This window comes from Furipterus horrens, unplaced genomic scaffold, assembly GCF_987537825.1.
Source record: "Furipterus horrens unplaced genomic scaffold, mFurHor1.1.pri manual_scaffold_5, whole genome shotgun sequence".
In the NCBI taxonomy this organism is placed as follows: Eukaryota; Metazoa; Chordata; class Mammalia; order Chiroptera; family Furipteridae; genus Furipterus; species Furipterus horrens.
The window spans coordinates 79,316,016-79,329,741 of NW_028327175.1; the positions used below are offsets into that span (position 1 = coordinate 79,316,016).

At 38.8% G+C, this 13,726-nt stretch overlaps 1 protein-coding gene across 2 annotated transcripts in view; it reads left to right on the forward strand.

Annotated features, from left to right (window-relative positions):
- KCNN2 (potassium calcium-activated channel subfamily N member 2) overlaps window positions 1-13,726 on the forward strand; it is a 382,062-nt gene that overhangs the window by 274,366 nt on the left and 93,970 nt on the right. For both annotated transcript variants that reach the window (XM_090276594.1, XM_090276595.1), the window contains one exon: window positions 9,302-9,720. In XM_090276594.1, the coding sequence (XP_090132720.1) occupies window positions 9,302-9,720 (419 nt within the window). The remainder of the gene's footprint in view (window positions 1-9,301; window positions 9,721-13,726) is intronic.

Sequence of the window (13,726 nt, forward strand, 5' to 3'; positions counted from 1 at the left end):
TTCCTGTATTAGGTGATATCATATGATATTTTTCTTTCTTTGCCTGGCTTATTTCACTAAGCATAATTCTCTCTAGTTCCATCCACGTTGTCGCAAATGGCAGGAGTTCCTTCTTTCTCTCTGCTGCATAGTATTCCATTGTGTAAATGTACCACAGTTTTTTTGATCCACTCATCTACAGATGGGCACTTAGGCTGTTTCCAGCACTTAGCTATTGTAAACAGGGCTGCTATGAACATAGGGGTGCATAAGTTCTTTTGAATTAGGGTTTCAAGATTCTTCAGTTATAGTCCTAGCAGTGGAATCGCTGATTCAAAAGGCAGTTCCATTTTTAGTTTTTTGAGGTAATTCCATACTGTTTTCCATAGTGGCTACACCAGTCTGCATTCCCACCAATAGTGCAGTAGGGTTGCCGTTTCTCCACATCCTCGCCAGCACTTGTTGTTTCTTGATTTGTTGATGTTGGCCATTCTGATTGGTGTAAGTGGTATCTCATTGTGGTTTTTATTTGCATCTCTTTGATGGCTAGTGATGTTGAGCATTTTTTCATGTGTCTATGGACCTTCTGTATGTCCTCTTCGGAGAAGTGTTTGTTCAGTTCCTTTGCCCATTTTTTAATTGGGTTTTTTGTTTTCTTGATGTTGAGTCGTATAAGTTCTTTATATATTTTGGAGATCAGTCCCCTGTCTGTGATGTCATTGGCAAATATGTTTTCTCATATGGTTGGTTTCCTTTTCATCTTGCTGATGTTTTCTTTTGCTGAGCAGAAACTCTTTAGTTTGATGTAGTCCCATTTGTTTATTTTTTCCTTTATTTCTCTTGCCTTTGGAGATGTATCCATGAAAATATTGTTACATGGGATATCTGAAATTTTCCTGCCTATGTTTCCCTCTAGGACTTTTATGGTGTCACGGCATACATTTAAGTCTTTGATCCATCTTGAGTTTATTCTCGTGTGTGGTGTAAGTTGGTGGTCTAGTTTCATTTTTTTGCATGTCCCTGTCCAGTACTCCCAGCACCATTTGTTAAAGAGGCTCTTCTCACTCCATTTTATGGTCCTTCCTCCTTTATCAAATATTAGTTGACTGTATAGTCCTGGATTTATTTCTGGACTCTCTATTCTGTTCCATTGATCTGTATGTCTGTTCTTATGCCAGTTCCAGACTGTTTTGATCACAATTATGCTTACTTTCTTAATCAATGCATAACTAAAATTATTATATTTAGTATGCATTTTTATTTTATTTTTAATTACAGTTTACTTTCAGTATTATTTTATATTAGTTACAAGAGTATAGCATAATGGTTAGACATTTATATAATTTATGAACTGATTCCCTGATAAGTCTGGTGCTCACCTGGCACCATACATAGTTAGTAGAATATTATTGACTATATTCCCTATACTGCACTTTACATCCTTTGACTATTTTGTAACTGACAACTTGTACTTCTTAATCCCTTCTTTTTTTTCACCCATTCCCCCAAATCCCCTCCCATCTGAGAAGCATCAGATTGTTCTCTGCATCCATTAGTTTGTTTCTATTTTGTTCTTTAGATCCCACATATAAGTGAAATCATATGGTATTTGTCTTTCTCTTTCTGACTCATTTCACTTAGCATAAGATCCTCTAGGTCCATTCATGTTGTTGCAAATGGTAAGAGTTCATTCTTTTTTTTATGGCTGAGTAATATTCCATTGTATATATGTATCACATCTTCTTTATCCTTGATAGGCATTTAGGTTGTTTCCATGTCTTGACAATTTTAAATAATGCTGCAATAAACATTAGGGGGCATATGTCTTTTTGAATTAGTGTTTTGGGTTTCTTTGGATAAATAGCCTGAAGTGGAATGGCTAGGTCATAAGGTAGTTCTATTTTTAATTTTTGAATGCAACTCCATACTCTTTTCCACAGTGGCTGCACCAATTTGCAGCCCCACTTACAGTGCACAAGGGTCCCTTTTCTCTATTCTTGCCAGTGTTTATTGTTTGTTGATTTAGTGATGATAGCCATTATGACAGATGTGAAAAGATAATTCATTGTGGTTTTAATTTACACTTCTCTGACGATTAGTGACACCGAGTATCTTTGCATATGTCTATTAGCCATCTGTATGCCAGAGAGCCTGCAACCTTACTGAGGAGGAAAAGCACATGCAGAAGGCACCTGGGGCCTCTGCAGCTGAGCTCTTCACTCTCCCAAGGTGGCTGAACACGGGTTCCCACACCAGCAGGTCACCTGATCATGTGGCAGTACTCTCCCACTAAACTCCAGACCCTCTTCCTGCTGATGACTGTCACTGCCCATTCATCTCGGACAGTGAACTTGCAGTATGTTTTGGGCATCTGAGCCGATATAAAACAGTTGCATTGGAAAGTTCAAGTTGTGATGGAATATGTGATGTCTGTCCAGAAAAAGTCCTTCATTATTAATATGATGAGAATGGTTTGGGCAATATTGATGTAACCTAGCAGCCAAGGAGAGTGGACTGGAATGTGCGTGCGTGAACACTGCCAACTTCACTGTACTAGTTAGTGGGGGCAGAGAGCATGTGTACTGTGTGGCCATTGCATTCAAAATGACTGAGCGAGAAGAGCAACGCATCTGCATCAAGTTTTGCATTAGGCTTGAACGTTCCTTGTGGAAACTATTCGGATGATTCAGACAGCTAAATCATGACAACATGCCTGCTCATGCATCATGTCTCATGCAGTTTTTTGGTGAAACATCAAATCACCCAGGTGACTCAGCCCTGCTACAGTCCAGATTTGGCGCCCTGTGACTTCTGGCTTTTCTCAAAACTAATATCACCTTTGAAGGGGAAGAGATTTCAGACTATCACTGAGATTCAGGAAAATATGACTGGCAGCTGATGGTGATTGGGAGAACTGTGTGAGGTCCCAAGGTGCCTACTTTGAAGGAGACTGAGGCATCGTTATCCTATGTACAGTGTTTCCTGTATCGTGAATCTTGTCTTCAATAAATGTCTCTAGTTTTCATATTATGTGGTTGGATACTTCTGGACAGACCTTCATAATCTGAGGGCATATTCTGTGTTATGCCTGCAAGTTACTTTAGTCCTTTGGCAAAGCCCATTATCCATAGCTCTAGAATTAAAGTAGATTAAACAAACTGTCATACTTTCACCCTAAAATCTTTCTTAGCAACATCAGAGTGAAAAATGAATATGGAGATGTGGTAATATCTGTCATTCTGATTATTCTAACTCCCCCTGCCCAGGTGAGTTTAAAACATATCATATATATTATTTTGATCATATGGAATATAATAAGAATATTTTTATAGTTATATCTTAATACTTGACTTGGAATCAGTTTTGAATAACTGATGATTAAAGTGTTTTCATTTTCTATGTAGAATATCTCTAAATCTAGTAAATATTATTTTACAGTTTGAATTGACAGCCCTCACCCTTGACTCGTAGGACAACACTTTTTTTCTTCCTACTTCACAGAGTGCCTTGACTTTCCAGCACCGTTCCACATTTGGGGTTCCTTAGGACTTATCCATTTTTTCTTTGGATCTCAGAAAACTACCTAAATATTGATGTCTTCCAAATTCATTTCAGTAGTTTAGACTCCTCCTCTGAGTACTTATATATACTGCTGCCTTCTTGGCATCTCTACTCAGATGACAGAGGCCCAAATGGAACCTATGTTTTCCTCTTTCCCCACCCCTACCCCCCACAAACTCATTGTACCCTGGAAGTGGTACAGCCAACCACTGTGTTTTTCAGAGTATACTCTCAGCTATGGTTCTTCTCCTCATTTCATCACTGTCACATTCAACCCATGAGAAAGTTCTAGCAGGATCTCCAAACTATTTCTCTAGCGGACCCACTCTTTCCATTTCTATGGCAACCCCCACCCCCTGGTCCAGGTCGTGAGGATACTAACTACAGCCAATCAGATGCAATAAAACTTCCTGACTTATATCCTTCCTAGTGTACTCCTATTTACCCATAGCAGTAAGGATGAGACCTGTAAACTATAAATCAGATGACATGAGTTCTCTGCCTAATGTCCTTCAGTGGGGTCCTGCTGCATGTGGAATGAAATCCAGTTTTGTTTTGTCTTTTAAATATCTTCACCCAAGGACATGTTTCCATTGATTTTTAGAGAGAGAGGAAGGGGAGTGGGGAGAGAGAGAAGCATTGATGTGAGAAAAACATCTATCAGTTGCCTCCCCTATGTACCTCTGTCAGGGACCAGCCCCACAACCCAGGCATGTACCCTGACCAAGAATTGAACTGCCCACCTTTTGGTGCATGAAACATGCTCCAGCCAATTGAGCCATGTGGGCAAGGCATGAAATCCAGCCTTAATACCATTGCCAACAAGGTCCTGAACATCTTGTCCCTATCTACCTCTTCAGATACCTCTCCTTCACTCTGCCCCTTGATCATTAATTTTTAAGCCTCTAGTGTTTTCCTTTTTAATTTCCTTAGCATGTGAGCTTTTATAATGCCCATGGCCTTTATATGTGCTATCTCTTCTGCCTAAAATGTTTTTCTCCTGGCTCTTCTCATGAGACCTCTCCAGGTCTCATCTTAAATGGTACTTCTCGAGCTATTTTCCCTGATGACCACATCTGCTGTCACCTCTAATTTATTGTACTCTATTTCATCTTTTGTTTGTTTCTTTAATAGCAGTGTCCACAGACACAATTACTTGACTAAATTGCTTTAAGTCTGCTTTCTTGACTTTGTCTTCTCTCCTGGTGAAAGTTAATTTCAGGAGGCCAACTGTTACTCGGCTGTAAATCCTATTGTATGCCTCGGACACAGCACAGTGCCTGCCACAGAGTGACTATTCAGTGCACTTGATATTTAGTAAATTAATGAATAAACAAAGGAATAAGCAGCAATCAAGAGTGGGAATTATGTGGAGAGTAGAAGAAATATTTCTTCCTTAATTTTAGCATTAAAATATGTATATACTGTAGTAAAACAAAAGCAAAAATAAAATTATTTGTTGATTAAATCCCTGATAGTATAAAGCAACTATGTAATAGGAAATTTTTCTGGGGAAAATACTGAAGAAGAATGTTATCTGGACTTCCTCTGCAATTGCAAAATTATGCTGCTGCAGTGACTTAGCATTTAGTCAGATGTGTTCCCTACAAATTTGAAAAATGTCATAGATTTATTTCACTTGTGTTATGCATTGGCATTCTCTTTTTCCATGAGCATATTTAATAAACATTAAACCTGCCCAGTGATTAGGAGAGTAAATATTAAATGAGAAATAATAAGACAATTCATTTAACAAACATTTACCTCTACTAGATAGACATGGTTCCTGTCCCCAAGGAGCCTCACAGTCAAGCAGAGGTGACAAACGTACAAAGAAGTTCTTATTGTCCCCTGCGATGGCATGTATAAATGCCCATACAGGGATCTTGGTAGAACAAAGGAGTGGGTTTTCAGATTTGGCTGTGGCACAGACAGTGTCCTAAAGTAGATGACTGTGGAGTTTTGTTTTAAAGGAATAAGAATTTGCTAGGTAGAAAGATCTTCTAGTCTATTGGTCCGTATGTACAAGCATATAGAAGCATGATTAAGGTGGTGTGTTCCAGAATCTGCAACCAAAGAGCCATGTAAGGGGAGTAATAGGCTGTGAGGCACAACTGGATAATGGAATGGGAGACTTTGAATAGTTTTAATCTTCACAGCAATGGGATTATATAATTTACATTTGAGGAAAGGTTTTTAGAGGAGGGAGGGTAGCTTCCAGTAGGAGGACTGTCACAGCAGAGATGGAAGGCAAGAAGAGATCATGCAGGAAAGTGCAGAGTGGGAGAAGAGTCAGAGATGGACCTCCTTAGTTGGGGTGGAGGAGGGTAGTTTTTAGGGCAACTGAGATGGATCCTTCAGAGTGGCAACAGATGAAAAAAGCAATACGTCACACAACCCAAAAGAAGGGATCTTTTTTGTAGAAAGGAAGGAGTGGTTAACATCAGGTAAGTAAGATAAAAATTAAGCCGGAAGGACTGATTTCATAACTAAGGTATCTTTAATGACTTCTATAAGAGTAGCGCTGGTGGAGTAATGGGGGCAAAACCTACATCACAGTGTTGGGGGTTGAAAAGGAATTCAGAAAATGAATAGCACCTCAGGCAGGCATAGAGCCAGTGGGGGTTCTTGTTTGTTTAAGATGTTCTGTTTTGGGTGAACTGTAGAGATGAATTTACTTGTATAGTGTGCTGAGAGGGAGAGGAAGACAGAAACAAAACAAAGAAACAAAAAGTAGAGCTCATAGATGCAGAGAACAGACTGATGGTTGTCAGAGGGAAGGAGCGGTGTTGAGGGATTGGGTGAAAAAGGTGAAGGGATTAAGAACAAATTAGTAGTTAGAGAATAGTCACAGAGATGTAAATTATAGCATAGGGAATGCCGTCCATGATGTTGTAATAACTATATGGGGCCAGGTGGGTACTTAAAATATTGAGAGGGACCCCTCACTAAAGTACATGATTGTCTAACCACTTTGTTGGACATCTGTAACTAATACGGAATAATATTGAATATCATCTGCAATTGAAAACAGAAGAAAATAACCTCTCCTTACAGGAATATTAGGTTTGGTGTAACATTACTTTAGGTAGAGCAAAAGAGAAAGGAAATAAGGAGAAAAGGATGAGGTGTAGGTAAGTTTGTAGCTGAAGTATAGAATAGAAAATATTTCTGATATTGGGGAGAATGTACTGAAAGAACAAGGAACAAAGGTGGCCCTTGAGAAGAAAGATGATTATTTGGAGCAGATGCTGTGGAGGACAAGGGAAAGGTCACAGGTGATGACAAGGCATGTGGTCGCCCCAGTCCACCTGAAGCAGCCTGGACATCAGGTCCCAGATTGGAGGTTACCTGGGCAGGCCGACCAGAAGGTGTGGGGGGTGGGTGGGGACTGCTGAGAATGCCAGTGAGACAGCGGTTGAAGTGATGGGACTGAATAGAGAGAACCAGCCTGGTTAGGGAAGGGAGTGGAGGGGACAATGAGAGGGGCCCTGGAAAGAAAGAGTGGAGTGAGGCCAGAGGAGCAGTGCACCATGAGTGATGGGAGGGGACTCTTTTAAAGCAATATATCAGGATTGTACATCTAAATTGGTGTTTCTTTACCAGTTACCTGGGAAAGGACTTATTTCTACATTTCTGTTGCCCTGGCCCTCAATGCTGTTAGGAAACCTGTCTTGGGATTGAGCTCAGAATCTGTGGCACAGCTTTCAGTGATCTGGAGTGTTAGTGATCCTTTGCTCCTTTGGGAGTGGATTTGATTTTTGCCAAGTCGTTCAGAGCCAAGTTTGGTGAAGAAAGTAGACAAACTGAGTAATACCGCTTTTGGTAGAAATGGAAATGTAGATTTAAATAACAATACTGTTTTTCTTATGTGACCTGTAATAGGCCCTGAGAGCACAATTTTGGGATGTATATATAGCCTCTCAAAGGAACTAGTTTGAGGTACACATTCTTTTGGATATGAAAGTTTTAAGAGATTTGGGGGTCACATTTCTTCAGAGTTATACAGTACTCAGTAAGTATTCACTGATATAAAATTTAGAAGGCTTCTGTCATTACCTCTATACAATCTTTTGTATATGTTTTTGAAATCCATTATGCCAACATGATATTCAAAGTGGTGAGACTGAAAAAGAATATTTCTGTAGCCAGTCTGGGCTTTTTTATTTATTATCTATTTCTTTACTAGAAACTGTAAAAATATGACTTTTATTATCTATTAGCATCTGTCAAACACCTTAAGGTCTCTAAATGACAAGTTATATTGAAGGCATACCTAATGCCATTATGTTGTCATAACTTAATTTGTTAAAATTTTACTGTTTCTGAGAGATTCTGCTAGTTTTCCATCTCCTTGAGATACCAGAAAAGAGTAGTAATTTGTCCTTCAATCCCTGTCCTTGCAAAGTAACACTGATGGCAGTGTTTGAATAACAGCATGAGAAGTAACTCTGAACTGCAGAAAAATTTACCTAGGATGGGGATTTTGTAATCATCTAAAATAGTGGGGAAATTAGCTTCCTGGATCCACAAGAGCAGAGTACATAGAATCCTACTGTAGTGGAAACCTGCTCTGCCAACCTTTATGATTTATTTCCCTGAGAACACTTGGTTCTTATTCGACTTGCTTTCATCTCAGGCTTTCTATTCAAGCTGGCTACTTACCAGAAGGCAAAGGATGTGCCATCTTTCTTAGTGGCGGCGGGGGGTGGGCACTACTGGCATTCTGGGCAAACAGGTCTTCCTTGTGCGTGGGACTCGCAGAACTGCAGTTGTGGTTGGCACCGTTGGCTTCCTGGCTCTAAATGTCAGTAGCCCCCACAAGTCATTATGCCAGTCAGAAATGTCACCACACATTTTCAGATGCCTCTGGTTGTTTATGGACTCCCAGAGCGTGGTAGACCTATTTACTGAAAATCCAGGGAAGACAGAAAATGTCCTCTTCTCTCCCTTTTACTTTCTCTCTCCCTCTTTCTCCTTCCCCTTCCTTCCTCCCTCCTGTCATCTGTCTGTCTGTCTATCCATCCATCCATCCATCTCCTTTTTCTTTCTTTTCTTTTTTTCTTTATTGTGGTGTGAGGAATGACAGAAATAGGAAAAAGGAATCTTTGTTAAAGAAATAAAGATTGAAAACAAATAATCCAAGGGAAGGCTAAGGGAGAACAGAAGAAAAGAGACAGAAACTATAGCAGTGTGAGGATACTGGAAAAACTGTTTCTGCCACATTTGTCTGTGGTTTCTTGTGATTTTCTCTCTGAAGCCAAGAATAAGATTTCCTGTAAGGACACTCATGTGTAGTTGCATTATAGGGTATAACTGATAGCAGGGGCACCATAAATAGATTTCACTGAAAATGTAGTTAGAATTGTGTAAGGGTTTAGATCCAAACCCATAAAGAGAATAATTTGTCATAGGCAAGTTCATCTGACTTCATCTAAGGGAGGTGGCTTTACTGATAGGCCCAAGCCCACTTATTTTAAAATGATGTTGCAGTACTTACATGATTGTCCAGGGGCATGGACTCCAAAATAATTTCAGCTCCTGTGTACCAAGTTTTTAATTTTAATTTTCACAAAATGAAATTCTCCCTTTGTGCCAATACTATTTTCTAAAAATTGTGTACCTGGCTAGCATTTAAAGTTATAACCTCTAGCTTGCCATAATTGCCAAAAGTCATCTGTTATGTATTTTTGAAATCTGCACTAACACTTGTGGACCATTCATGCCATACTGAAGCTGATTTTCTACTTTATTTTTTCAGTTGTTCATGGTGGACAATGGAGCAGATGACTGGAGAATAGCCATGACTTATGAGCGTATTTTCTTCATCTGCTTGGAAATACTGGTGTGTGCTATTCATCCCATACCTGGGAATTATACGTTCACATGGACGGCCCGGCTTGCCTTCTCCTATGCCCCATCCACAACCACCGCTGATGTGGATATTATTTTATCTATACCAATGTTCTTAAGACTCTATCTGATTGCCAGAGTCATGCTTTTACATAGCAAACTTTTCACTGATGCCTCCTCTAGAAGCATTGGAGCACTTAATAAGATAAACTTCAATACGCGTTTTGTTATGAAGACTTTAATGACTATATGCCCAGGAACTGTACTCTTGGTTTTTAGTATCTCGTTATGGATAATTGCCGCATGGACTGTCCGAGCTTGTGAAAGGTAAGTTTGTTTCTTTTCCTGAGAACATAATTTGCCATGTGGTGTCCTTGAAAGTGGGAGAAAGAACACATTTTGGATTAGAGGCCCATAGTGACTCACTTGAAAATTTTGGATTCTCCAATGGGCTTCTTTTACATGAATATGACAAAACTTTTCTTAAGATTTCTGCATACAGCAATGCCTTGATGATTATGTATTTTTTAGGAGATTTGATCAGTTTCCAATAGAGGGATGCCTTTATAATCTGTGTCAAAATTTGGAGACCTACCAGTTGAACAGGAGACGTCTATTGGAAATGTTTGTTGAGTGGTTATACTGAATCATTTGGTGCTTCATTGGTTATAGCATTGATTCTTGTTGAGACAGACACCTGAGAGGAATAGTGGTGCTGTAAGTTGTCTGGACTCAGGGAAGTATCTCAGAGTGGTTTATTGATTCTTGTGCCTATCTCTAATAATGTTCATGTGATTACTAATAAGGAGCCTATAGGTATAATATTTAGTTTTATTGAACTCTCTACAGTTAATGGGAAGTAGCAGTGTGTATTTGTTTTGTGTCTGAAGAGCTTTGGTTTTCTAGAGGTAGATGCACATTCTCAGAATATGGGAGCTGCTCGGTGAGTCTGAATTAATCAGTTATAACATTAGTGATGTTAACCTTGCTACTTAACAAACAAACAAAAATAGATTTGTTACATAAATGGGAGGAACTCTGTCATGAGGGTGGCGAACCTCATGTGACCTTGGTTAAGAAAAGTCAAGTTGAAATTAGCAATAGATAGGATCTGTTTAAAAATTTATTGCACTCTAAAATATGAACATACTGGTCTTTGTAGTAATAAGGTTTTTATTTTTTATTTAGTTTTTCAAAATCCAAGTTTTATACACACCCAGACACAGTTTAATGAAGAAAAATATCTGTATGAGAATTGTTGCAAAAAGAGCAGACCCACAACACCCCTGCCCCCATGTCTACATTCTAGAAGTAATCACTTAAAAATGTTTTAGCCATTTCTTTGGTGATTGCTTTTCATATTTCTAAATGATACTGCTTATATTGCTACATCTAGATTTTTCACCTGTATTTTTATGGTAGTTGGGGTTTTAATTTTCTTTCACTTACATGTACATTCCCCTTTATGCCTCCACTTCCCCCAAAAGTAATTTCCATCTTCCCAATAAGGTATGCAAACACCAATAATCTTTATTCCATGTTTATATTATTATGATTGTGTGAACTGCATTTGAAGTTGAACAATATAATATAATCATTTTGCCTTTCCTGCATCTTTTTATTTTCTCTGGAATTAATAATTGCCTCATTTTATTTGCTAAGTTTTCTTATTTTTATTTGCTGAATTTTTATCTATTTCACGCTAAATCATCTCTAAATTCTCCACATCATCTAAATATTCTTGCACTAGATTCATGTATATTGAGTAGCCTATCAATCTAACCTTGAATAAGTGTTTCTTGGGACTTTTTAACCTGCTTCTCCATAATGTTGAGGATTTCCTGTGTCTTTTTATGTTGAAAACTATTTTTTCTTGCATGTTGCTTCTCCCTCTTTCATCTATTCCTTTGTTTTGGCAGAATCCATCTTCCAGTAGCTTCTAAGGAAAGATAGTGAGTAAGAGATATAGTTTTTGAGACATTTATGGCAAGTCTTTATTTTTCTCTAATGCTTAAATTGGTAACTGGGCTGTTTATAAAATTCTAGATTAGAAATCACTTTTCCTCAGAATATTGATGACGTCATTTTCCTCTGGTATCCAATGTCCAACAATCTTACGCTATTCCCATTTTTGATCTCCTCTATCCTGGAATCTTTTAGGATTAATGCTCTAAAATTGCACAAGGATGTATCTTGATGTTAATCTATTTAATCCAGTGTACTGGGAATTTAGTGGGCCCTGTTCAATCTTGGAATTGTCCTTCAGTTCTGGGAAAATTTATTGAATTATTTAATACTTTTAGTTCCTGTATTTTGGTGTGTGGATATTGGCCCTCCTATATTAGTTATTTAGTTTTCTTATTTTCTTTCTGCATGGTTTTCCATCTCTGTTTTTGCTCTATAGATGAGATATAACCTTAATTTTATCTTTTCTATTGGGATTTTATTTCTTCTTTTCTATGAATTATTTTCCAGTGTCTTATTTTTGATCCCTGAATGCCCATTTTGAAAAAGTCGCATCATGCTTTCATAGGTGCCCTATTTTATTTTTCTGGAGATATTAATGATAATTTTTCTCGTATATTTTTTGTTTCCCCAAAGGTTCACTTATTTTTTTGTTTGTTTTGCCTTCTATTTTAGAAGATTTTCTTACATGTTTAGTATGACTACTTGCTCATATTTACAAGTAAGGTACTAGATAGCCAACTGGATACTTTATACAAATCTAGAACTTGCCACTGTGGGCCTCACTAAAAGGTGATTTGGGTGTGGGGCATGAAACACTGATTTCAGTATTGTGCATAATTTCTGAACAGTTTGAATGGTCCATGGGAAGCCCTTTTTACTGTTCTGCCGTGATAGTAGAAGCCTGGATGACAGTCTGTGAATTGAAAGGGCAAAAGGAGGCTTCAACAGTTAATACGTGAACATTTATTTATTTTCCTTTTTGCAACTCAGTAGGCCTGTTCTCTACAGTGTTTGACACCCTGTGGTCAGCCCACAGACCTTGTGTTTTACTCCCTCCAGACAGTAAACTTCCAGATTTCTGCAGGTTGGCAAAAGGCATTACCAGAAGAAAACTAGGTATCTAATTGCTTTTATGCAGTGTTTGAACCTGTCCTCACATTTAAAGCTCTGTTATTATGTCCACTTACAGAGGTACTGGTGCCTAGAATTCCTGAGCCTTTGGGGGTTTGGGGGTGTTTGTTCTTAGTGGAAATACGGTTGCCCCTTGATTTTTTCACCACTGCTGGTCTTGAATTCTCCTTTCTCAAGTTAGGTAAGTCAGTCACCGGTTGTCAATTGGCTTTCTAGCTTCTTTACTATTGTCCTGTCTCGCATTCTTGTCGTCCTTATGATGCCCCGGGGCTCCCAGGGAGACCACGGAGGCCTTCACCCAGTGGCTGTGTCCAGGTTCTTGTCACCACACAAGAAAGGATACCAGAGCAAGACACACAGATTCAGCAAAGCACAGTAGATGTTTTAAAGTGACAGTACACAGTCAAGGAGGAGGGGAACGGGAGTGTGGACAAACTCAGGAAGTGAGTCGCATTGATGGGGTCTGGGTGGAGGTTTCTATCAGCTATGGGAAAGGGGAAGGTTTATGGTCTCTGACATTGGGGAGGGGGTGGTCGAAGAGGCAGCTGTCTCAGCCCCTCCTCTCTGTATGGTGGCATGGTGACCTGAACAGCAGAGCAGCTTCAAAACCACAAGTAGGTCAGTCTGGCTGAGATCAGTTTTTGTTTGTCTCAAGTATTATTTTTACCCCGGGAAATAGGGGTGGGGGCGTGCAGGGAGGGGATAATTGTCTAGCCACAAGTCACACCCCAAGTGTTCTAACCTTGAACGGAAAGAAGGGGTAGAACTTGGGGCCTCTGTTCCCTATGCTAACTTTTCCTGCCTTTTACACTTTTTCATTTGTTTGTTTTTGTTTGTTTTAAAATGACTACAGTCATTTTATGGGAGTCGAGGGAGGGAACTGATGTCAGTGTGTTTGTTGGCTCTGCCTGCTTTTATCGTAAGTTCTGTAGTGACTAGTTTTTAATATTATGTATCTGAACCTTTTTTTCTTTTAGCACTTCTCTACATAATATGGCATTTGAATGATTAAAGTTTTCCTTTTAAAGAAAGGTAGACTCCTTATGGTAATGCTTTGTTTCCTAGCAATCATGGTATTTGGAGACTTATATTTTCCCAAGCAGATGTACCTTTGAAGTTTGAAGAATAAATGTGGAAAATTTTAGTTGATATGCCTGTTAGTTTATGGAGATGATCTTAATTAAAAGTCACGGATAACAAAATAAAAATAGGAGTAAAATCAGTTTAACCACAT